Genomic DNA, 27358 nt, shown 5'->3' on the forward strand with positions numbered 1-27358 from the left:
GACGTGAAGGTCAAGATTCAATTTCTCCCCTGAGCAAGAAGGCAGGCTCTATTGGCTCAGTGGTAAAAATATCAGCACTTGTGCAGGAGACCCAGGTTCAAATCCGGGATAGAACAGGAAAGTTGCATTGTGCCGCTTTAAGTGATTAAAAGGAAAAGACAACACTCATGCCATACCACGATATACCAAATCCCAGATGACTGTATATCTTGTCTCATATCACATATATTCCCCAGCCCTAATCAACATTATGAACTGTAACAAGGTCTTTTCTGACCTCCTGACAGGTCATGGGGGAGTTGATTACCGCTCGACCCTTGGTATGGTGCTGATCTGTCCAGTCATTGTGTCCCTCATCCATGCTTTGAATGTTTTTCTAATGGAGGGAGTGTGTCTATTGTGTGACAATGACACTCAGGCGTTGGTTCACTATCAGTAGCGCCCATCAGCACTATGCTGCATTCTTCACTAAAGCTCACAATCCCTGCCCTTTGTCCAGACGCACGGCCAGGCTAATGACAACATGCACCGCGCACACGCAGACCACATGCACACGTGCACACGTGCGTGCACGCACAGCCTCACACAAAAGTACATGTAACCACCTGCATTTCGTACCCATTCCTATAGCGTGGGAAACCAAACATCTACTGCTCATCCAAACGAGGAATCCCCCCCCACCCCCTGCCCAAGGGAGATGTTATGCTTCTTTACTCTGCTACACACACACACACACACACACACACACACACACACACACACACACACACACACACACACACACACACACACACACACACACACACACACAGACACGCACGTCCGAAAACATACACACATGAAAACATACACATGGACCTTCATACACATGGCCTCCAATGGACCTTTTCAGGGTAAATGTGTACACTCTCAGAGTTAAACGAACAGTCATGATTTTACAGTGTACTGTAGGCCTACACGTATGTATGATCACATGTGCTGGGCTGCTGTGCTGATCTGCTCAGGGTGACTTTGTCCCATGTGCCCCCGGGGGTCCAGGGAGAAACACAATCAGTTCCACAGTTTATATTTAACCAAGCAGGGCAAAAAAAAAGCACACACACACCAAGAAACCACAGAACTGTTACCCTGGGGATTATTATCTCTGTCCACACACACACACACACACACACACACACACACACACACACACACACACACACACACACACACACACACACACACACACACACACACACACACACACACACACACACACACACACACACACACACACACACACACACACACACAGATAGGCATGAACATGACCCAGAAAACCAAGGGAGCCAACGATAAAGAGAGGTCACCAATGGCACACGGAAATGCGGAGAGGGGGGGATGCATGCATAATATTATCACATCTTTGTGCATGCTCATCACACTGTGTGCCTGAGGCTTGCCTTGAGTGTGTGCATGACGTGATGTTCGGACGTTATCATCCTGTGGAATGCTGACACAGCGATGTGTGAACTGAGGAAAGTATTTACACTTTAGGCATTTAGCAGATGCTCTTATCCAGAGCGGCAGCGAGAGTGAGATGTAATTATCGCACCCAAACTTTTGTTTTCGTGGCGGATCAGTTCGGGTAGGGTTCTGGTCATTGATTAACACATATTTCTTCGGGTCGGATCGGGTGGTTCTCTCATAATGGGGCTTTAAATCAGGCTATAAAAAAAACAATCTAGCTATCTCTGAACTATGAAGTGAACCCTAGTCAACAAATGACAAGGTAAATGGCAATGTAAAGTGCAAAACTAATAATAATAATAACAATAATAATTAGTAACAAGTAGTTAATAAGTAACTGGGATACCATGCAGGTAAACATCAAACCTAGCACCTGACTAAACAACATGCTATCTATTATTAGCATTTGTGGTCAAGCAACAACACAAAATCTAAATAACATAACATAGTTGTAGAGGCGAGGCACCTTTGGAATGTAGCAGAGTGATTCGTTTGGCTTGGGCATTACCAATCATACAAGCCAGGTGATTGTTCTGAGCTCTGTCAGCACGTCACACCAAACTGGTGGAACTGGTGTCAGGGAATGAGGAAATTACAGTCCTGTTTATTGCACCTTTCACTGTCCTGTTTATGACCGTTTGGAGAGTAATGGTGTCATATGAGAGGCTCTGAGAGATTTGCTTCTTTATAATATAATATAATATTATATATATATATATATATATATATATATATATATATATATATATATATATATATATATATATATATATAATAAAACCATTTTTTAAAGGAATTAAAAATGTTATATTAAGAAGAAATATATTTAATATTTTTAGAAACTGCAGTCACTTTGGGCAACACAAATGCTTGAAAAAGTTTTGGACCTGCACAGTTTGCACATTCTTATGGTATCTGCTAAAGAGATGAGAGTGAGAGAAAGAGAGAGAGAGAGAGAGAGAGAGAGAGAGAGAGAGAGAGAGAGAGAGAGAGAGAGAGAGAGAGAGAGACACTATTCCCCTGTCCCCTGAAATAAGGGGAGGAGTTGAAACATACTGCCTCAGCCTGTGACATGCCGACCAGGACAGCCTCTCAGTCCCTCACACATACACACACGCACACACTCTCACACAAACACACAGCGGCACTCTGATGACTTGCAGAACTCAATTTCTATTTCATTTACTGCATTTTCATATACTTCTGGACTGCCGTTGAAGAATGACTGTAGCTTTCACAGCAGCAGTGAGGCGACCTTCACCCATTAAACCGTGAACCCACACACACACACACACACACACACACACACACACACACACACACACACACACACACACACACACACACACACACACACACACACACACACACACACTGCCAATGAGGAATGAAGTGAGAGAGGACAGTGGGCAGCAGGACAGGGGTAAGTAGCATTTGCTATGATCCTATAGTGTCTGGGAGTTGACTGATTCTCTGCTTCTGATTGTTTCACAAACTTGTTGCATGGAACAGGTTTAACAGTAAGCAATCATGTAACTTTATGCTGTAACGTAGTCATCACAAAACTGCTTTCACTTCACTGTGTGTGTGTGTGTGTGTGTGTGTGTGTGTGTGTGTGTGTGTGTGTGTGTGTGTTGAGCAGAATGTACAAGGGACAGTGGCTGATTGCTGTCATGCAGTAATTCTGTGGTACAGTAGTTCTGTATTGTACAATAGTTGTCTTGGTGCGTAGTGAGGGAAGCACTTTCTTGCATAACGGAGGGCAGCAGAAGTGACTTGTAGTCACATAGCTGAACGCCTCTTTATGTTCCACTGTCCTTTATCAATCTCTTCAGCTCCACCCCACCACCACTGATAAAGAGGAGGACAGTAAAAAATACTGCAGATAAAACCAAAGTTCAGATCTATGTTTTCAAAATAATAGCAATGCATTTGGGTATTTGGGGCATGCTTTGGGAGATTTGGGAGACCATATTTAATATTGTGGGAATCTCCCTGCAGCTACTACTGTCCCAGACACACTGGCATGCGAGTGAGCCAACAGGGGGTTAGTCTAAACTTAGAGCCTGTACCCCCTGTCTCATATTACACCCCCTGTCCAAGAGCAGCTCTGATAGCTATACCATGCCACACTGCCCTAAACCCACAGACCCACATTGTACACACATGCACCTCAAACGACTCTGCCCGGAATCCCTCCGAGTGCCACCAGATTGCGTTGGCACCATGTGTTTCTAATCAGTATGATTTGCTTGAATGTTTCCGTCACGGACTGCTGAGTGTCAGAATTGCAGCCTGAGCTTCCCTGTGGTCTCAGTCTCTTTGAAAAACAAGGCTGTTTGCAGTGTGTGCAGACCCGTGGACTCTCTCCAGTTCCTGCCTTTGGAAGACAATAGGAGTGTTTGTGGTCTAATGTGTCTTTCTTCATGTTTGTGTTCAGTAAAGCCGTACAGGATTAAACAGTTATTTAGTTTGGCTGAACAGAGCTGTGAGGAGAGCAATAACTGTCTGTTGTCACACTGTTGTGAAGGTGTTTCAGTAAACCAGTGTAATTTGATGACATTAAAATCCCGTGACTGTATTTGTGTTCGCCATCAGACGACATAACATGGACTTATTTACACTAATGCACTGCTGTTTTGGATGCATTTGGAGAGTGCTGTTGCCTCTCACACAGGCCTTTTCGGGGGAAACAAAGGGCCAGATTGTGCCATTCTGTTTATTAAATTAGGCAAAATCTGTCTAACTGTGGGAGAAAGCAGAGAAAGGTTCCTAAACACTGTCAGCATACGCCTTGACGCGCCATCAGCCATTAGTCTCACAAGATGTGTATACGCATGTACGCACACACGCACGCACGCACGCACGCACGCACGCACGCACACACGCACACACACACACACACACACACACACACTTTAAATCATGATAAATCACAAGATCAAATGACAGAGCCTGGTTTCAGACTGTGATGTCATCAGTGTTGTCATCGTCTTCTTATCAGAGCGGGGTTCATCAGAGACATTTCACTCATGTTTGTTCATGTTTGGTGTGATGGACATAAGCTAGCAGATTACTTTCCTTTATGTCTCACCTGCACATGAGACTATTTGCAAAGGCCTGTTTTTAACTGTTACTGTTCTATTGCTACCTTATGTACACAATCTGCATTATGCTGCTTCGCGCCGCGTTTCGAGCTTGCAGATCTGCTACTTTTGATACTTTTGAGTGACGCTGTAAACACACAAAAAAGTTAGAATATGGAGATAAGAGGTTTCTGCCCGACAGCAATGAAATACAAGATAGCAGCCATTGTTCATATGGGCCACCAAATTGGCCTCCTGAAGTGGATTTTTACAGCGTGGCTCCTGTCTGTCTGTGTCTGTGTGTCTCTCTGTGTCTGTGTGACCAGAGTTATAGTAATCCCAGAAACCACTGGACTGATCAGCGCCACATTTCTTGTCCACACTGCCAGTAGTCCACTGAAGGATCTCCACAGTTTTATATGTTTTCGTTGCTGTCGGGCAGAAACCTCTTATCTCCATATTCTAACCTTTTTTGTTTTTTCAAAAGCATCAAAAGTAGCCGATCTACAAGCTTGAAACGTGGTGCGGCACGTTTTGAGCTTGTTGATCTGCTACTTTTGAATTTAATCCTGAAAAGTAACAGTATAGGAGGACACACAGTATGAGGTTTCCACCCGACAGAGGTGTTTTGAAATATGTCACAGGCTGGCCATCTGAAGTCCAAGATCCACAATGGAGCCATGTCATTCCCAAGTGGATCACCCAAATTATTCGATTTAGTTTTAAAACATGCTATATTTTTTGTATTACTTAACCTTTAGACCCTATATATACTTTGTTGCATGTCAAATAGCCAAAATAGCCAATGTGCAAGCTTAGCTCACAATGCATTGCATTGTAGTCTCGCGTTACCAGACTGTTGCCTCCCACAATTTTCAAATGTTTCCGGCATACAGTCTGGGACTCGGAAGCTCTGATCATGATTAGAATATAAACCGGATGTGGAGCCTCCTCTCCATTTCTGTTTCGTCTTTACAGTCGCGCAAATGTATCCTAATTTATATACAAATCATCTAAGTATACATAGCTTGCTGCTTAGCAGAAATGGAAATTAAAAAGTAAAGTGTAAAGATATTTTAAAAGATATTTTCATGAACGGATGTGCCAGTTTCCTCTCTCGGATTTTGGGAGTTGTAGTTCCAGACTCTATATAGCATTCAGAGATTGTGGAATAGTTGTCTGGCTACGCGAGACTAATTGCGTTGCGACACGACTGAACTTGTGCAATGGCTATTTTGACCAAATGTTTGCCATCATAACATGCCCAGAATAGGGACGCTAAGGTTAATGTGGGTAATAAGCATGTTGTAACACAAAACTTGTGTCTCTAAATCAATCAACTGCCTGATAAGAAAACATAATACAATAATAAAAAAAATGCTTTTCCCAAGCAATCTCTCTTGGAGGATACTTTTCACTGTAAGATAATATTCCTTCCCAAATTGGCAATGATGAACACTATAATGCTTCATCATCTTCCACAAAGTACAAACAATTAATGTGTTAACATGCACACAAATACACACCGGGGTGACAGTGGCTGGGGAGGTAGAGTGGCAACTTGGGAAATGGACGGTTACCGGTTCAATCCCCGGCTCCTCCTGGCTTCGTGTTGGAGTGTCCTTGAGCAATAGACTGAACCTCAAACTGCTATTGATGAGGGTGGTCACAGGTGCTCGGTCCACCGGTGTATGAATGGGTGAATGTAACGCACATTGTAAAGCGCTTTGTATTATAGGCAGTAGGCACTATAGTGAGACTATTCATATCATAATGAACACAGTTTTCTAATTTCCAAAATCCAGGTATGGTCTGTTATTTTGTTTTTGTTTGTTTGTTTATGGGCGCATGTCTGAATATATAAGACATGACATAAATTCACCTGATGTAGGAAGCATTTACAAGCAAAAGCAGGTTATTACTGTGCATGTCAGCACACAAAATCTACACCATCCAATTCCTTAGCCAATCAAAACTCCCACCTGCTGTATCCAATCCCAGCTGTTGCCTATAACCGGTACCTGTACTTCCTGTACTTCCTGTACTTCCTGTACTTTCGGTTAGACACTTTGGGTAGAAGTTCTTGTCCAGCCTAATCCAGTGCTGGGACGGTTGCGACACCAACTCGTCACATACTGTCACGTGGTCAGGACCCCCTTTTATACTACCATACATAGTTAGTCAGTTATAAAGTGTCTTTATGTAGAAAGACACTTTTTTATAATGTATAAAGACACTTTGTACGTATGAGCTGCATTAGAACCAGCACTTATAATACTTCTTATTGCCTTGTTATAAGTTGTTGCTCTCAATGCATAATTATACACATTTATTACGAGCTTTGTTATGAAGCCTTATACAGTACGTGCATTATTTATAATGCATTATGAATGTGATTATAATGCTTGAACACGTAATGTATTCAAAAGTTCAAACAAGGCAGGCATGCCATCAGAAGCATGCAGTGTGATGTTCGAGTTGCAAGTGAATAATGATCCCTCCTCTTCAGTATGGTACACACGAACAGGGTACCGTAAAGGTAGTTGCCCAAGTGTCAGTATACACTACAGTATGATAACTTGGATGAGGTCGTCCCAGTTCACTGCTCTGTTCTGAGGGCAAAAGGTGATGATTGTGTCGGAATAAGCTGATCCCTGATCTGTGTGACCAGCTAGCCTTATACAGTAGCTATACCCTGCTGTGACCTTGTAGTCGGTCTGCATGTGGCATTGCCTTACAGTGGATCAGCAATACATTGTCTCAGCAGAGTACAACCCCTCACATGCACGCGTGCAAGGCGCGCGCGCGCAAGCACACGCACACACGCACACGCACACGCACACGCACACGCACACACACACGCACACACGCACACACACACACACACACACATTGGAGAGCCGTACAAACAAAAAAACAAGGACACTGACTTACACACAAACTGGGATGCCACCCACAAACACGTCCACACGTTGCACCCACACACATTTATGTACATATTTTCACAGACCCGTACACACTCAACAACACAAAGAGAAACTTAGTCTGCACGCATGCATGCACGCACACACGCGCACACACGCACACACACACACAAGCACACACACACACACACACACACACACACACACACACACACACACACACACACACACATTCACACACACCGCCCCATAGCAGAGAGTGCTTTGTGCTCTCAGACTGGGCAGCTACTGAGGAGAGAGAGGCTGGTGGGAGGGAGTGATGGAGTGTGCAAGACAGAAGGATTACACAGGGAGCTCATACAGAGGAGCTTACAGGGGAGAGCTACAGTGAAGTGGAGGTAGATTGAACACAACAGAGAGAGAGAAAGAGAGAGAGAGAGAGAGAGAGAGAGAGAGAGAGAGAGCGAGCGAGAGAGAGAGAGAGACAGGGGGAGAGAGAGAGGGGAAAGGAAAGGGTATACAAGAGCAGGGGAAGGAAGCAGGCAGAGGGACAGAGGGAGTCGTTGGTAGCGTACCGGTGGAGCGGATGGGATGGATGCCGGCTGCCGGCTCCTGGGCCGCATGGCGGCGTGTTGCTGCTGCTGCTGCAAACCGCTGCTGGACTCCCCCTGCTGTGACCGTCTGATGAAAGCCTGCCTCTCCTCCTTCACAGGTCGGTGGTCCCAGCAGCAGCCTGCTCTGCTCTGTGCCGCTACCTACCGTACTGCCATGACACGGACCGGTGCGCTCAGATAAGACAGGACTGTATAGTAGCTCTCTGTGCAAACAACATGGGTAATATTCTTGCCCATGAAGGTAAAAGCGAACGAGGCATGGTGTGATGCTAACAAACACAGCAGCCTGACTGTGTGTGTGTGTGTGTGTGTGTGTGTGTGTGTGTGTGTGTGTGTGTGTGTGTGTGTGTGTGTGTGTGTGTGTGTGTGTGTGTGTCTAGGTGGCCCTGTCGGAGCTAACTTTGTTCTGTGTTGTTGTGGGATAGTGAAGGATGGAAAAGACTGCTCTCCCTTGTTGTACTGTGCTGTCATGCAGAGTTGTGTGCCTTATTGTCTTTTGTTTTTGTCCCCCTCCCCCCCCGTCCCACGTTGCCAAGTGCTTTGTAAGGAGATGCCGCTGTGTTGTGATCGTGTACTGACAAATCATGTGTGGTTTGCTAAAATTAAGTGAAGTAATATTAAATACTGTGTTATTAGTAGATTAAAATGTGTAATTACGCCTCAGGGTGGTTTATGGACGGAACAAAGTGTACAAAACGTTTCCTACTAGTACACGCCATGTCCTGACCTGAGCTCCCTTCCTGAGTGTGTGTGTGACACTATTGTACGCCTGGCTGGCAGTGTGTGACCTTGCTGACATGTCACTGTACACTCGCGTAGCGGTCAGGGGCCGGGCAGCTTGTGTGCTGTTGTACTGTACTGTAGGTGGCTGTTTGGCTGCTCCCATGTCAGTGCAGCTGTGTGTCTGTGCTGGGTCTTTGTGAGACCCCCAGCCCCAACCCCCTGTTAGCTATTACACTAACCCAGGGGTTTTCAAACTTTATTTATTTTTTTTTTGTGTCGCAGACAAATTGACTTGACCCTGTCCCCGATTTAAAATGATTCTGTCACAGCTGAACCCTGATATGAAAATCTGTTTAAATTATCTTAATTTCATAATCATACATATTCAATATTCAAAGTGATTATATTCAATATTCAAAGTGATTATATTGAAACTATATTAGAAATTATATTAGAATAGTCACTTGTTCTAGCGTACATTTTCTATATTAGAATCATCTCAAATTAATTGATTTACTGAGTGAAATCAATGTACACTTCAGTTGACTGGAGACCCCCTGGAACCCCCTCAAGGACCACTGGGGGTCCCCAGACCCTACTTTGAAAACCACTGTGCGACTAACCCATCGCTCTGTTCAAACCGCTGCACTGTGTGTGCCCTGTGACCTTAAATGACCCCCCTTCCTTGTTACCGTTCCTCATTAAGCTGCATTGGGGTTATGTCTGCATGAAAACCGCTGGATGGAGTAGATGAGAAAAATGACAATTCCATGATTGCGTTTTTGTTTGTGTGACACTGATCTCTCCCCCCCCCCTCCCCACACAGACATCTTTCCTACTGAGCTGGACGCTCTTTGGTCAGAGCCCCCATACACTCTGGGGGGAACCAATGAGCACTTCTCAGGAAATGACATCATGACTCAAGGTAAGGTATAGAGCAGTGGTGTCTCTCAAAATGTTTACATTTCAAGGACCCCCCTTAACTCTGACAGTATACAAATGGAACCAAATCCATTTAGAACGCCCCTCAAGGAACCCTACGAGTCCCTGGACTCCACTTTGAGAACCACTGGTAGGCTATGGAGCACCCATAATAAGAAAGAGAATCCTTATCAGTACGAGGTTCACACACGAGGCGTCACTATGACAGCCTTAGCACACAATGAACACTTGAAATTGTTTCAAGACAATCAGAAGAGTACAAGGACACACAAATCCGCCCTTGTGGTGGAGGACAAACAGATAAGACACTCAGTAAAACAGAAACTAAAGACCCACTCACAGACACAGCAAGGAGGCACTGGAAGTGAGCATAAAGTCTCCATCAGTGACACACAACTAAATCAATTAGCACGACCCCTAAGGAAGTGTTTGGGACATCCTCTGTGCACAATAGAACCCGGTCTGGGGGAACCCATCGTCACAGGCTATATAACAGGCTATTATGAACAACCACCATCTGGGTGATATTTATAGGTGTGAAACAGATGAAGATCCTGTTTACGTACTGACTGAACACACCCTTGCAATGTACCAGGTCATACCCACATTGTCTCATAAGACTAAAGACGAGTTATTTCTCTTCAGTGGTAAAACATTCAACTCTTGGCCCGGCGTGACAGGTGACGTCCTCTGACGACCCGTCTGATAAAACAATGTTTACATTTGTCTGTGCAAAGCCTGTGTCTGTGTGTACACACACTGCAGGCCTGCGCTGTTTTAGAAACACCGGCTTACAACACCGTTCAGGACATGACCTTCATCCACACCTCGTCCATAAAGATAATCCTTGTTGCCTGTCTAGAGTTAGAGCACCTGATGCCCTGATCTTAACCTTTATTATTCCTTTTCATCTCTCCAGGTCTAGGAGAGGAAGAGGAAGGGCCAGGGGCGGAGTCTGAGGAAGGAGGGGTGGAGTCAGACAGCTACTGGAAGAGGAAGGAGGCCTTTAACAGAGGAAGTACGGTGTCACTGGGAGTCGGAGAGAAGTTCTCCTCAGGTATCTGTTGTGATATTTTGTTTTGCTTTACCCTGCATTCATATAGTATATTTTGACATGCCCATCCGTCTCTCTACCAGTGTTTTACCTACTCTGCAGTCTAACTGCGTCCATCACATTTTCCTGTAAATTCCTGACTGACTTCCTCTCAAATGGATTTAAATGGCTTCCCCCGGGCGTCCACTCAGACGCCTAATAGCATGGTTGTCCCTCCAGAGACGAGCATTATGCTCACAAAGCATCTCACCGAAACACAAGCTCACTTAGGGATGCCTTCTAATGAACTTTTGCCTCGATACCCTGGCCAGGACGTACTGGTTCAGTGCGTCAAGACTGTTGGCAGCCATCTCTTTTTCTAAGCTGATCTTCTCGGGTTATCGAGAGAGGATTTGTCCACACATCGACCCCCATGAGAAGAAAGAGGACATTTAACCAGGGACGTGCACAGATAGACTCTAGGTGGTGCTAGAGCACCTGCCCTTTGCCCTCTTGACCAGAAGTGCCCTTTTTTTCAGTTTACAGCAGGGGTCTTCAACAGGGGGTCCGGGACCCGTAGGGGGTCCTCAGAGTTACTACAGGGGGTCCGCCAAATCTTTATGTGATATGATTTTTCTTTTTACCATAACCACTCGAAACCTAGCATCCCTTTTTGAGGAGAACTTTAGCCAAAAATAGCAGATCTACAAGCTCACAACGCCTCGCAGCGCGAGGCGTTGTGAGGCTTGTAGATCGGCAATTTTTGGCAAAGAGGTATAGGTGTAGAGGGAAAGAAGAGCAGACCAAGTAAACAAAAAAAAGTACAATTTACTTGAGCACCTGCCCCTCAAAATGTCTGTGCACGCCACTGATGAGAAGAAAGAGCACATTTAACTCACGGTGGAGTTGCTGTTTATCTTTTTGTCTAGACATCGTGTTGGTGTTCACGGGGCGAAAGCGTTCCAGTGTGCTGCCTGACCGTGCCCTGCAGGAGGCGCTGCGCACGCGACTTAGAGTAGTGGAGAGCAACAGCCAAGATGTCATCCAGCTCTTTAAAGTTAGATACACTCTCCATGTTCTCATGTTATGTCATTGTATTGTAGTGCATTATTATTTCCATTGATTATGAAATAATTATTGTTGTTAAATTTCTGTTATATTTACCAGAAAGAAAAACTGAATAAACATAAAAATAAATGTTACATTTTGCTTTTAAAATAAAATTCCTACAATACAGACTGCTATAATAGTTAGTTGCTGATATTTAGTTGATATGCTATGTCAACGCTTGTAGATCTGCTGCAACTAAGTATAAACCAGGCATTCGTCATAGCATAGCATGAAGATGCCATACATTCAATACAAGATGATTCAATGAAACCATGACCATAACAAACATGTTCTCTGCAGGACCTCTCTGCACGTCTGGTGTCTGTACACGCTGAGAAGGACAGCTTTGTTCTCACCTTCAAGACAGTGGAGGAGATCTGGAAGTTCTCAACGTATCTCGCTTTAGGTAGGAAGGATTGGAGCCAGTGTTGCCATGTCCACTTATTATATGCGACTTTGGGCTTGTTTTTCTGTAAAGTCGCTTGTAAATATTGATAGTGCGGATTGTCATTTTGTTTGGGGCTTGCTTCTAAAGTGTAGTTGCTTATTTAGACTTGCTTTTGTAAAAAACAATTATTGTTTCAAGCAGTGGTTCACAGACATTTTCATGTCAAGGACCCCCAATTTAATATGTATTTGTTTGTGGACACCAATCTGAAAATATTTTGTGCCAGGGACCCCCAGATTTGTGTAGTTAAAATGTTTCAAAATATTACAAATATTTACCTTTTTTGTTTTTTCAAGATTTCTTTGAAAATCTACAAGCTTTTAGATCGTCTATTTCCAATTAGCCGATGCATATGGGTTTAAAGTACTCATGTGCCCTCTAGTCGGGAATGTTTTCGACCCGGTTGCGTATTTCTCTCACAAAGTCTGGCAACACTGATTGATCGGAGCTACAGCATCCAGCTACAGCATCCAGCAGTGTCATAGCACTCGGTACAACTGGTGAAACACACACAAAAAAAGCTGGGCTGTTGTGCTCTGTTCTAGGCTATGTCGCTCGCTGCTTGGAGAACTTCTTGTGTGACCAGTCCGTGTGGCTGGACCCAGAGCTGCTTAGTGAGCTGGAGATCAATGTCACAGTGGATGAGGAACATCTGGCCACACTGTACCTGGGACTGCTGCTCCAGGAAGGTGAGTCCTGTCATACATGTTGACAAGGTCACCTTCTACAGTGATTCTCAACCCTTTTCATTTCAACGCCCGTCCCCTCCCCAATTTGATATGCATTAGGCCATGGACCCCCACTTGATAGATTTATTTATCTCTGGGTCCCCAATCTACACTGTAAAAACTGTTTTTAATGAAACCGTATGGGTCCCTTAAAGGACAACTTTGTCTTTTTACAACCAATGTTTATGTTTTAGATTGTAATTAAAATAAATAAAAGATGAGTGTTAAAAAAAATTAATTTACTGCTTTCTATAGTTTTAGCAATTTTCACAATCTTTTTTACAGTGTTTTCACAGTGGGCGGGGGCATTCTGTCCGGTGGCTAAATATGTATTTTTTTAACACATTAACCCGGCGTTTTCTTTATTATTATTTACAGTAGCTCTTCTAGCCCCCAATAACTCACATCTTGCCATCAAAGCCCACAGGACCTTTTTTATTGTGTAAAAAAGGCATATTTATCCACCGGACAGAATGCCCCCGCCCACTGTAAAAAATATCGCAAAAAATGCTAAAACTATAGAAAGCAGTAAATGAAAAAAAAATAACACTCATCTTTTATTCACTTTAATTACAAGCTAAAATATAAACCTTGGTTGTAAAAAAACAAAGTTGTCCTTTAAGGGTCCATTTGGACCCGTAGTTGAGAAACAGTGACTTTCAAAATGTGATCTGATGCCAATTGCTTTATACCTGCCTGAAATTGTAATTAATAATGCAATTCAATTGATTATTTATAAGACAGTAGGCTTAAGAGATTAGTTTCAGATAAAGCTGTTACAGTGGCAATGAATATGTACGGTAATGGCCATGTATGCATCCTTACAATAAGAGCTCACATATGTAGTTGGTTACTGAATTAACTGAAAATTATGCGCCTTCAATTATGATGCTATTTATGACCGCACTATCCTTCCATAATTGAATTATGATGAGTATTTGTGAACCTACCACTCACAGAGTATAACCATATTCCTGCCATTCTTGTTCTTAAGCATCACAAAGTAAAAGTCAGTCATTGGTTTAGCAGAATTATTATAGCCTATAGGGGGAAAATGTATATTGATTTTTGGCCGTCTGGGCATTTCAGACATCATTACTTTCTTTTGAGCATTACCCTCAGGCAAAAGGCTTCAGGGAAACTCATAACAGGAATGCATTGCTGGCAAATAGCCCTCAGAATTACATTAACTTAATAGAAGGTAGTGCTGGGCGGGGGGGGTACGACTCTAAACATCCATCATTCGCATTTGACTGAATGAGGACACACTATATAACTATGGCTGTTTTGCTGAGACTTGATTTAAGTGTAGTGACTTGCTACAGCATCGCTCCAGTGCTGAAAAAAAAAACTCTCTGCATCCATGTGTGTGCGTCCATGCATGCAGGCATACCGTACATTCCTGTACTGTGTGTCTGTGTGTTTGTTTGTGTGTGTCTTTGTGTCTGTCTACCCATGCACATTTCTTTGGGGACATTTTGTTTGCAGGCTCCTTCTTTGCCAAGGCGCTGTACACCAGAGAGCGGGGCCAAGACGAGGATGACGACTTGTCCTTCAAGAAGAATGACCTGCTGATGGTGAGGGATACAGGCCAGGAAAACATGTGGGAGGGCACCCTGATCTCCACAGGTCTCCATGGCCAGGTGCCCATCAATGCCATGCAGCCTCTTCCATACCCCTTCTACCAGTAAGTCACAGAGCAGAAGGAAATGACCAATTATCCTGCTGAACTGTTTTGGTTGAATGAGCAAACCATACAGTAATAGAGCACCGAAGTCCTGACGTCACTGCCAGTAGAGGGCGCTTTCCGCAGGTTCATGGCTTTACTTTTTGTATTGATATCCTCATTGGGGAATCTTAGATCTATTAATTATATTAATGTGACCAGTTCCTTCCACATATTTTACATGAATGAGGCCATTTGTACCCATGATCGGGCACTGCATTGTTCTTCCTGTGAACTGTTTCCTGTTTTGTCAGATGGTTCCTGAGGAAGTACCCTGGCTTCGCTGGTTGTTCGCCAACAGACAAGGAACTTTTTGATCATCCTATGGGTATGACGCTTCCATTATACAACATACACACAGAACCAATACATGGATTGAGATAATGCCTGAGTCACATGCTCATACAGTAACTGACATTGGTGCCACCCATGACGATGATTTTTATTCACCAATATATCACAAATATAGCTGTGTGTAGGATAGTGTTGATATTCCCCTTAAGGGGATATGCTGCCTATTTTGTCTGTTACAAGCATAAAACGGTTATCAGCTTGCCCGGCACTGCTGGTCGCTGACGGTTGACCAGCATGTTCAGGTTTCGGTATCCAGCGTTGGCCGGATTATTTTGGGGGAGAAATAGGCCATAATTGTCCAGACACACTCATAGACAAGACAGACAACTGGAACTTTATACAGAACTAGAGGTTCGAACCGCGTAGATGAAACTAACCACTCCCCATCAACTCTTCCAGTGACAGGTTCATGTGTGGCAGTGGTGGACTATATTCCCACTGGGAGAGAAGAACTCCTGCTGAGTCAAGGAGACATGGTTGAAATCCAGGGACTGCTGATCCGTGGCCTGGACATGTTTATAGGAACCCATGTCTCGACAGGACACACAGGCTTTGTGCACAAAGCCCACGTCAAGCCTCTGAACACCGCACCACTGTAAGATGTTTTGATGCTTGGTGTTATGACATGATTCTGTTGTGTTTACTTCATTTTACTGATGCAAGACACATTTATCTAGGGATGGTGTGACTGATACTCACTGGTCCAACAATGTTTTAACTTTATAAACCACTTTAACTCTGGTGTCCCTATTTTGGGCATTTCATTATTGGCTAAAATTGTTGTGAGCTTGTAGAGCTTGAGCGTTGTATGTGAGCTTGTCACTATGCAACGCTTTGTGAACTTGGCCGCTTTGTGTAGATCGTCCAATTTACTATTCGACGTATGACTAAGTATGTAGGGTTTAAGTAGGTTTAAGTTAACATACAAACAAACAAATACTCCAAGGAGAATTTCCTTGTTAGCAATACGTCATTCAAAGGTTAAAAGGGTCTAACCCATTAATCAGTTATCTCAAATGAATTAGTTGAAACTTCCTTCTAGGAAGACTTTCCTCTGCATAGAGATGTTTACCTTATTTGTCACTCAAAGTGAGTGACTATTTGCAAACACATTTATTTATAGTCCACTTCTGGGGAACTGATCGCATCAGCACTCGAGGATGTTTGATGTGATCTATTCCACTAATGTTGATGTAATTCTATTTACTGTGTCTATGTAGTCTGGATAGGGTGGACTGGCCGCGGGGGCCAAGGACAGAGCTGAAATGAGAGTCACATGGCCAATAATGCTGCCTTTGTCTCCTGCTCACAGGGCTGGACAATTGGTCTTTCTGACTGCAGAGGAGAAGGCGGCACTGGCTCAGGTTAACCCCTGTAGCGCTGAGCCCAGTGATAGCAGCCTGCTGGAGAGACTCTTCTCGTCAGACATCAGCTCCGTGTACAGGCTAGGTAAACAAACCCATAGTAGATGCTGTGTGGTGCTGTTACCGACATTAAGTTGGTCTGACGTGTCATTTGGGTGTGACTGATACGTTTCAGTCACAAATGATTATTTTATCGTGTATTACAGGACCATACCATCGACCATACAAAATATATCATTGTCTGTTCACAGCTTCGGCCATATTGTTCAGAAACATAGACAATGTTTCAATTAATGGATTTATTAGTTTTAGATTCAGTGTTTCTATCTCAAGCAGATTTTAAATCTCTCGTCGATTTTCATGCCATACTGAAATTAATAGAATCCAATAGCTTCCTCAAAAATCAAACAAATGGCATTATTTCTTTGGAAAATGTTTGACAGTAATGTCAAGTATACCATGAGTCGTGGTCAATGGACTTAACATGTTAGAGAGAGTTGGTATGGTCCTTTAAGTTTCATCAGATGTGCTAAGGTCAGTACTGTGGAGATAGACTGGAAGGTGAGATAAGAAAGAAGGAAATGCATTCAACAGAGGTCCCTCCTGGATCCGAACCCAGAACATTGCAGTTAAGTGCAAGTTAGGTTGAGTCAGGAAGACTGGCTGGCTTGAATCCAAAACATTTTAAATGGCAAATAAAAAATTAATACGAGCACTTTACTTTGGCACTTTAAGTGATAACAACACATTAAACGAGGGCACACATAGGAAACATACAATGAGACAATAAGCTATGAACTTGAAGATAGTACTCATAGCCTGACACTGTATTAAGAGATGTTATGCATGTACAACATGTGAGTCAGGCTGATAGATGATTCACGTTTGGTCAAAGTTCATTCTCTGAACATTGTTATTGTTTGTATAGCTCCAATAAATGTACCTGGAATCAATCTAGGCCATCTTCTTTCCTCTAAACAGGTATAAACAGCTACATTGATTTATTGTTCTTTCAGATAGATTGGATGAGTCTGACTTCATGTACATCAGGACACGGCCAAAACAAGGTAATACATCACCAAATAATGAGATGATTACTCGTTTATGAGCTTCTCAGTGCATGCAAGAAGCTTAATCATTCTTGTGTGTCTACTGGGAAGTGAAGACATCTCCATCTCCATCTCCAAAGGCTGTAAATGTGCTGCTCTAAAATCATATCTTTGCACAGTTATTACTGTATTACACAGTACAATCCTTAGTGTTAATTTAACTCAGAAGAGTGTACAAATGTTCAGCCTTCTGAGTGAAATTAAAGGGAAACCATGCAGATTTTCACTGATGACATGAAACGATGCGCCTGAGGTAATAATTTTGCTGAGAACACTGGGTATTTTTTGCCACACATTGATCTCCTTACATCAGAACAATGGGATTTAGGTTGAAAATGGTCCTATAACACTGAGGATTTTACTGTAGCGTGTTATATCTTATTACACTTCCTCTCCCAGAGCACAAGGTTCCTGTAAGCGCTCGCCAGAGCCTCATCTCGGTGAGAAGCGGTGGAACGCCGCCCTACCACTCCTCCCCTCGTCCGTCTGTCTCTCACTCCGACCCCCGTCTGTCTCTCTATCAATCCCACACCACTGTGTGGCGTGAGGGAGAAGCCCTGTCCTTCAACCTGGAGGACACCTTCAGAGAGCTGGACGAGTTCCAGGAAGACCCCGCTCTGTTTCTGGAGGAGAGCAGCTGGGAGGGCGACGAGACAGAACTCAATGACCCCACGTTGACCCTGCTCAACCACAATCACTTTCAGGTAGGGCTGGGTAATTAATCCGAAAATATATCAAATTCAATATTTCGAACCAATAACCGACTTAATCTTGCTCGTGTAGATTAATTAATAGATTAATTGAGAACAGGTGTTTATAATTATAATTGATATTTTACAATCGACTAAATCAATGACTCTATGTGTTTTACACTACATACTTTAACCCTATTTTATACTTTGGCTAATATCCGATCTACACACTAAGATTTAGAATAACTTTGAAAGATTTTAACCCAAATCTTCTGTTATGGGGCCATTGGCACAAAATCTGATGTGGGTCTGCCCCCAAATACACATCAATATGGGGGTCCTTGACAAACGATTTCATCATCCATGTATTTATTTGTTCTTCCATTCATTGACGTTCCAGGAGGACTTCCTGCCTCTGTATGACCTCCAACATTCCTTCCTGTGGGTAACGTTCAGTGGTAAGAGTGAGGAGGAGCTGCTGGGACATCTGGAGAACGTGAGGGAGACAGCGAAGAGGACGGGCATGCACTGGGCACATCGACGGGCATGCTTCCTCCTGGGAAGACTGTGTGGCAGGAAACTGAAATACTCCCAGGTTTGTGATTTCTGTCCAACTTTGACATGAACTGAACCCCATTTTGGGGTTAACACTCTCATAAGATAGCCCCAACAAGTTCTAAGTTTAACATACGTCATCTTTGCTCTCTACCCTCTCTTATAGTCACTTAACCTATCATATTTAAATAAAGCAGAAACACATTAAAGCTACTGTACAATGCAGGACTTATTTTAGTGAATACAATGTTTGAATCATCTGTATGATATGTGATATGAGTACTGTTTGTTAATACAATAGCTAGCACATCTGCAATGGTTGGCTCTTTGGAACCTGGTGTCAGGTAGGACACTACTGGTATGTCAATAAAGTTATTTGAAGCAGATCATGCACAGCATTGGACACTAGTGCCACCATCATTATTGTAGTTTGGACATCATTACAATTACCTCTCTCCAATGGGAGAGAGAGACAACGGGCATAAAACCTATGAACTGTAATTTTCTAATGATCGTGAAAAAGCTGTAAGTCCAATGTATATTCTAGTAGTATATCTAATATTATATCTTGTGATGTATCAGGTATACCCAATATTTTTCATATGCTATATTATATTGTATGAACAATTATGCATGTTGTACAGTATTCTAACTTTTCAGTACAGTATTATCACTTTTGATTTTGACGTGTTCTCTTTTCAGGCACGTGTTTATTATGAGGAGGCTGTGAGTGTTTGTGTGGACGGTTTCTCTGACCTGCCCCTCCTCATTGCCCTCTACACCAACCTCACATCGGTGTACTTGAAGCAGCATATGAACGACAAGCTGACCCAGACCCTGGAGAAGGCCAGTGCCCTGCTCCTCTGTCTCCCCAGTCATAGCTTCACCTCCCTGGAGGAGTTTGAGCTCCTCACGTTGCTCCTGAGGAGGTCGCTGGTTCAGGGGGACAGGCTCCTGGAGGCTCGCGTCTGCTACCTCGCCTCCAGCCTCTTCCTGCTCCTCCGGAAGACGGACGACGCCCTGCCCTTCGTCGAGAGGCTCCAGTTCCTCTCGGCCGCGCTCTCGGCCGAGGACGGGAAGCCCATCGCTCCTTTGGACCTCAACTGGCTCCTGAGCCGCCTCTATCACCGGAAGTACATGCCTTACCTGGCCCTGGCCTCTCTGAGCCTGGACACGACTCGGGACCACTGCCTCCACGATGCCTTCCAGCGGGTAGAGCTGTTCGTCCGGAACTCTGTGCGTCTGAACCCCCGTTGGAAGGACGGCACGTCCCTGCTCCCCGCTCAGATCGTGGTTTACCTTCAGCAGGCTTTGGCCATTGCAGAGAAGGGGGAGGACCTGAAGACTCAGAGGGACCTGTGTCTGGGCCTGGCCTCGGTCTACCAGCAGTACGGGGCTCCGGGAAAGGCGGTTCCCTGTGCCCGGCAGGCTGTGGAGACAGGGGGCCACATCAACGAGGAGGAGGGCTTCGAGGCATCTGTTCTGCTGGGGTGGCTGCTGGTGTTGACTGGTCAGGCCGAGAAGGCAGAGGCCACGCTGCTGCCCCTCCTCACGTCACTGCAGGTACAACCTTCATATGCTGTAACACCCTGAACACGCTGTTCCACTTTGATTTGATCTTAAAAGTACATTTAACCACATGAACACTAGTGTCACTATTCTGGGGGCAAACGTTTGGCAAACACAGCAGATCGACAAGCTCACAACGTGCGTTTAGATCAGCTATTTTCTGCAAAGATGTTTAGAGTAGAGGAAAAAAAGGAGGGGGTCAGGTATAGACCCCTGGGGGACTCCGGTCAACTAAGTATATAGGGTATTAAGTGGTTAAACTCCCTCTACAAACGAAAATAAATACATCCACTTCAAACAATGTAACCGTCACTGCTCACATACTTCCATGCGTCATTTACATTGGCATGGATGTACTGCAAAAATACACTAGACTCTGAACTGCCCTCTAGGGATTAGACTAGAGGGTAGTTCAATTGTTTTCTGCCAACAAACCTGGCAACAGTCGAGGAAGTCGTGATGTACTGAGGCAAAAGCAGAGTCAGCATTGTAGACAGCAGCTGCTCCATATCCTTATATAATGTTGAGCATAAATGAACCTAGATTTCACAATATATATGTTTTAAAGTTCTAGGTCTCTTGGAAACAATATCTTGATCTCGATGAGACTACCTGTCTAAATAAAGGATAAAATATTAATAATGATAATAATTATGTAAATGTACATTAACTACTATGTATGTAGGGGGAGGACCTTTGTTAAATCTGCCTGAGAAATTCAGTTTCAGCTTCACCCAGCTGATGGCTGCTCAGATGCTCATGATGAGCACGCGGGGAGAGCTGTTAGGGTTTAAACATCTTGCTCAGGGACACTACGACACTTCGACATGGGTGGGCCGGAAGGCGAACCAGTGACCTTCCGATTACCAGACTGCCTCTCTACCCACTATAATGTACATGCACGGTATGTGCGTTTGTCTTCTCGTCTCCAGGGCACAGACAGCCCCACGCAGCGGGGGGTGATCCACAACCTGCTGGCTCTGTGTCTGAGGCGAAAGGGTCGCATCCCAGAGGCCGGCTGGCACCTAAACAACGCTTTGAGAATCTCCAGAGAGAGCGGCAACCAGAGGAACCAGGCCCTCAGTCTGGCCAACCTGGGCTGCCTGGCACTGGATGTGGGAGCGTCTGGGGTGGCAGAACGTTTCCTCGTCAGGTCAGACATCACTCACTCTGAGACACTTTATCATTGATCTGTGGCTCTTAATGCAGAATGACTTACAACGAGCAAGTAGGCTACAGTGAATAATGCGGGGATTAGACTTGTGAGCATCCAGTTACAGCAGGACACCCTGTTGGCACAAGTAGTGGTTCAGTGTCGTGTTCAAGGACTCTGGCTGGCATTCTAAAATGTGACCAGATAACATAACTGTGGATACTTATCTCAAGAACTCTAGAAACCAGAGATCTGTCTAACTAACCCCTGAAGAGAAGAAGCCACATAAACAACATTCTAATGCTTCTGTTCCCGTGTCTATGTGGTTTGATTTGCATGTGTTTATCTTAATGTTAAGATTACGATGAACTCACTCATTCATAATTGATTAACATATTGAATGAAAGAATGCTGAGACATGCTGTAGTGTAGATAGAAAAATATTTGGGAGTTTGGGAGAAATCTAATCTTAAATGCAGGAAAAAAAATATTTTCATTAAATATGTATAGATTATTATTTGCTCTAGAGGTAATACTGAAACAAACATAGTACTGTATGATAAGTTATTTATTAATAGTATCTCTACATTGTTTGTTTGTAACAGGTCCCTGAAGCTTTTCTTGGAGCTTGGGGAGAGCCCTATAGATGAGGAGCACGTTCAGACCTACCTGTGGCTGGGGCGGAGCTACAAGGACAGGGGGAGGAGTCAAGAGGTCAGGGTGTGTTACGAAATGGGGCTACTGATTGCGTTACAAGCAAGGAACTTGCACAGTGAGTATACATTCAGTCCAGCATGCAAATAGACGTACACTGAGGTGCATTGACACATTTTATTATTGTTTCATTTTGGGGGGTTTTATAGCCAAAAGCATAGTGTATGCATTGCTACTGCATAGTTAACTGACAGTTTGACCTATGTGGTCTCACAGGCCAGATGGTCGTAGCCAAGGTGCTGAGTCGGCTGTATGCAGACATGCTGTTGTACGGCCAGAGCATCCTTTATTATGAGCACTGTGTCACCGTGTCCAGAGACCTGAAGGACAAACGCCTGGAAGGGGAATACCTGGAGATCCTCAGCAGCCTTTATCTGTCTCTGAACACTGAGAAGTGAGTCTCAAGAATGTGAAATACATGCAAGAGAGCATGTATTTATTTCTTTCTTTCTTTATCTTTCTCTGTCTGTACCCTCCTCTTTCTATTATTTTACCATCACTCTCTTTCATGTAAAGAAATGAACAAACTCTCTGATTCAGTGTTAGAGATATATTGTTGTAGTTATAATATTTCCTTTCCCAACCCTACAGATCGTCTCGTAAGTCTCTGGACTACACCAAGCAAAGTCTAAGGATCTCCATCGACCTGGGCAAGAGAGAAGAGGAATCCGAGACGTGGCTGCAGGTGGGACGCATCTATTACCTCATCCACGAGGACGAACTGGCTGACATGTACTTACAGGTGAGAGGGAGGAGGATGGAAGGGAGGGATGGGAGGAGGGATGGGGACGGCGTTGGCAAATGATACTGGGTGAATAAAATAACGATTTACATGATGGATTTTTCCACTCACTGGTTTTGTCTTCTGTATGTGATCTGCTCTCAGAAGTCAGATCATTTTGAGTGTTGGCCAACAGAGACAGTGGTTTTTGATTGATTGAATACTTTATTAACAGTTTGCAAAGACTGTCTGTTAAGTCTGCCTCTTAAGTCTGTTAAGAAAAGCACTATGGCTTATTTCCATTGGGGTCCTGTGTACTCAATTCATCGAATGATGAATCCTACGATGAATGAATCCTATCAAATATCCTGCTCAATATTCTGTCAGTGTTCCAGTGGCATTTACCTTGACCTATTTCACAATACAAAAAGCAAATCTACCACTTGCCGAACATTACACCCTGAAACTTGTGGACGATGCATAATGCAATTTTTCTGTGTTGATTTCTCATTCATTTCACAAGTTGCGTTTGATTGACAGGCAGCAGTGAAGACAGCTTTGCGGATGAATGACCCTCGCTTTGCCATGAGCATCTATGAGGAAGCAGGTGATGTCTTCTTCAAAGGCCACAGGAACCGAATGGCCTCGCTGCCGTTCTACAGGGTAAGATCCTACAGTAGGAAGGGATGTCTGATTCGTCATCTTAAAGCAATCATCGTAGTTATCACATCAGTGCAGTGATGTAGGTTTTAAGTCATCTCAGGTATCATTTAGCAATTTTATCAAAGCACAGGATGTGAAGTCACAATGTCTTGTTATTTAAGATGAGCATCTGTCTATATCTGAACATAGTTTTGATATGACAAAAGGATGGCTAGAACCATACCTATCAATGGGTTTATAAAATGGGTCCCTCTCATCACAGATATTTGGTAGAAATGGACTGTTATGTTTTATGCATATTTTTTATGCTTTGTTTTGTTTTGTAGGATGGCAGTCTGCCGTTCGCGCGGAGCATCAAAGATATCCACTCAGAGTTCCGCTTGCTGAGTAAACTGACAGAACTGCTGATGACCCAGGGAGAACAGGAAGAGGCTCTTCAGTACGCCATACTGGCTGTTCAGATTGGTAGCAAAACAGGTATTGATCTGGATACATTGAATAGACCTTGTGAATTCACTAACAAATGGGCTTTGGTAAGATCTAGTCATGGTTGGGTTCTATCTCATTCCCAAATGTGGCACAAATTCCTTTCCCTTCCATGCCATCTGTGCCATTCTATTCCAAATCCAACCCGTGTTCCACATGTCCCCTAGTAAACCAAACTCAATATTAGTTCATCTCCAACAGTGGTTCACAAAGTGGGGTCCGTAGACCCCCAGGGATCCTTGAGGGGGTTTCAGAGGTTCTCCAGCTAATTGATTGATAGTTAGGAAACAAATGGAAAAAGAGAATGCGAGCACTCATCCTTGTAGGCAGGCTAGTGCTTTTACCAGGTGCATGGCTCTGAAAAGAATCCAGTAAAAAAAATCAGCAGAAAAACACTTTATGTTTTTTTCTGCTGATGACTTTTGCAAAGTCAGCCAATCACATTACAGCTAGTGTCATCACCACTAGCTGTAATGTGATTGGCTGACTTTGCAAATTCAGGACTGTGATTGGCTAGCGAAACACATGACACATGTGAAGCCCTATGAATAGCAATATGGACTTAATACTGCTATTCATAGGGCTGCACATGTGTCCTGAATTTGCAAAGTCAGCCAATCACATTACAGCTAGTGGTGATGACACTAGCTGTAATGTGATTGGCTGACTTTGCAAAAGTATAGATTTGCATTGACTGTGGAAGGGTTAGCGTTGTAGACTGCGTTGTAGACTATTGGCCAATCACGGTGTAGGATTGGTCAGTGTCCAAACCTCACTTATAGGGGGCGGTTACACCGCCCCAAAAAAGTAACCAAATGGACCATTACAGGTCTGAGTGCACAAATGTAATGGTTCCATTTGTACACTCTGATCTATGGGGGTCTGTGATTTAATGCATACCAAATTGGGGGTCCTTGAAAGAACCACTGGTCACAGTGACCGTTATTGCATCCCTCAGGTGTGCGTCTGAATGAGAGGACAGCCTACCACCGCATGGCAACTGTCTACTACCGACTGCAGCAGTATGAGATGGCAGAGAACTACTACCTCAAATCACTGTGCCTCTGCCCCGCGGTCCTGCAGCACCCGTTGGAGGCTCGCTACTACACCATGGTCTACACCAGGCTGGGTAACATCACGCTCTACCAACTCAAGGTACAGGACACACTCATCAACAATGTCACATGAAAACACCTTTTAAGGTGCAGAGGGGGAAAAATAGCAAAGATTAATCCTACCCACAAGGCAATTTTAACATAGGATAAACTGTTGCCGTTCATACTTGATTTTGTGTTTGTATTTAACATACTGGCAAAGATTCACCTCTTACCAACAATCCTGCACACATTATATCTTGGATTCTATTCAGGCTCTAATTAACTCTCTGTCTTCTCTTCTCCCCAGGATGCCTTTGATGCGGTGGGATACTTCCAGCTGGCTCTGGCGGCCTCCCTGGAGGACCATGCGAATCCCAGGGCTCTTTATGTGGTGTACATGAAGCTGGCAGAGATCCATGCCAACCACATGCCAGATGCCCAGCTGTGCCAAGAGTACAGGGACCAAGCTCACAAACTGGGGAGGGTTCTGTCGGGAGAGGAAGTCCTCACGGTGGGAGAAGAAGAACAGCAGAAGGTCTCAGAGTCTCACACGGAACCCACACTGATTGGTTGTGGGTGCGTCTGTGACGATCAGGAGGACAACGGTGAACACTACTCAAGCGCAGACACATGGGGGGTCCCTGCAGACACGGAGGTTGGACATATAGACTCTACCGTTGGTGACGCTATTGTAGAAGAGGACAATAACAACGGTAACAAAGATACCAACGTTGTTTTCTGTAAAACAGCGGAAGGCTGTCGTGCGGATGTTGCTAGCGCCCGTTCACACACAGACAGTATTCTCACAGAGTCTTTTGAAACAGCAAAAGAACACATCACAGATTCCAGTGGCTCCAACGACTATTTCCAAACCCACACGGATCTAACAGACGGACTTAAAGGCTGTTCAGACGTGGACTCAGGCCAGGGTGGAGGAACTCCCTCCACCGTTGTGGCTCCCACTGACACAGCCCACGATGCGGGGCACACGGACACCCACCACACACTCGTTGATACTGATCAGGATGGAAATATCACAACTGAAGAGACAAGTAGACATGTTTGCGAAGCAGATGCAATCCAAAAGGACGAAGACACTCCATGTGATATTGACCAAAAAGAGATCGCCAAAACAGACGCTGATAAAACCGAAAGTGTATCAAGCACTTGCTATTACAGTGTGAAAACTGAGAGTGGCGATACGGACAGCAGCCACATGGCTAGTAGCCACATAGACTTAGATGACATCTACATATAGCCTTCTGAGGGCAAGCTATCGTCCCTGTTCACTTGTAATGCATCCCTTGACCAGGAAACTGTTAGCAACGTTCCATCATGCACGTATTGTTGGAAATATAGTGTTAATAATGTTGCTAATGTAGATACTTTTCACAGATTAAGTAACACTGAAGTGTGTACCTTTTGTATAGTTTACATTTTCTGTATATTACAGAGTATGTCAACTTATAATATATGTTTTGTAAATAGATGTTTCTTTTGTATCTCAATGAAAGATATGACCTAAAATGTAAAGTATGGTTGTGGACTTTTTCTTCTATTTTATATTGTTGATCTAACTTCAAATGTTTTTTGCTGTTTTGCTCTGTGAGCAATCTAACTCTCTAATCTAACTATATAATGGTTGTGCTAACGAGTTACAATATCAGATAAATGAACGGGTGGTAACACACAGCAATGATCAAATGAGCAGGCTCCTCTCCAAAAGTTGAACTAAGCATATACTGTGTACACAGCGCATAATAACCCAAAGTCTGCAAATACTCTGAGTGCGCACATCCCTGGGTATGGACTAGTACTGACTGTCTTAGGTTTTGAAAAACAAAGGCATTTCTGAAGTAAACCACATGAGGGCACAATAAGGCAGTTGTATTATAGTGGCCAGCATATTGCGGTACTTGAGTTTTGTCAAAAGGGGGCAGTGTAGAGGAGCTCCTGGCATTTGCTTAACATCGGCTGCCAACTGGCAACAGGTGAAGAGCAAAGACAGGAGGGAGATACTCAGTGAGAGACCGAGGGA

General features: G+C 44.0%; 1 protein-coding gene across 3 annotated transcripts; it reads left to right on the forward strand.

The window, feature by feature from the left end:
- Positions 1 to 2616: 2616 nt before the first annotated feature.
- Positions 2617 to 26858, forward strand: sh3tc2 (SH3 domain and tetratricopeptide repeats 2). 3 transcript variants are annotated; one of them, XM_084085998.1, is made up of 23 exons: positions 2617 to 2932; positions 8232 to 8374; positions 9683 to 9781; positions 10718 to 10855; positions 11761 to 11888; positions 12242 to 12347; positions 12935 to 13078; positions 14606 to 14804; positions 15098 to 15171; positions 15597 to 15792; positions 16510 to 16646; positions 17578 to 17628; positions 18070 to 18374; positions 18763 to 18957; positions 19620 to 20480; positions 21419 to 21639; positions 22245 to 22411; positions 22570 to 22747; positions 22945 to 23095; positions 23615 to 23737; positions 24064 to 24214; positions 25182 to 25378; positions 25628 to 26858. In XM_084085998.1, the coding sequence occupies exons 2-23, from the start codon at positions 8350 to 8352 to the stop codon at positions 26576 to 26578; spliced, it is 4797 nt and encodes a 1598-aa protein (XP_083942124.1). In that variant the 5' UTR covers positions 2617 to 2932; positions 8232 to 8349; the 3' UTR covers positions 26579 to 26858. The 3 variants fall into 3 exon arrangements, with proteins under 3 accessions (XP_083942124.1, XP_083942123.1, XP_083942122.1); XM_084085997.1 differs by lacking the exon at positions 8232 to 8374; XM_084085996.1 differs by lacking the exons at positions 2617 to 2932; positions 8232 to 8374 and adding an exon at positions 8029 to 8231.
- The last annotated feature ends 500 nt before the right edge of the window (positions 26859 to 27358 follow it).

This window comes from Gymnoscopelus microlampas (genome assembly GCF_963454915.1).
Source record: "Gymnoscopelus microlampas genome assembly, chromosome: 18".
Taxonomy (NCBI): Eukaryota; Metazoa; Chordata; class Actinopteri; order Myctophiformes; family Myctophidae; genus Gymnoscopelus; species Gymnoscopelus microlampas.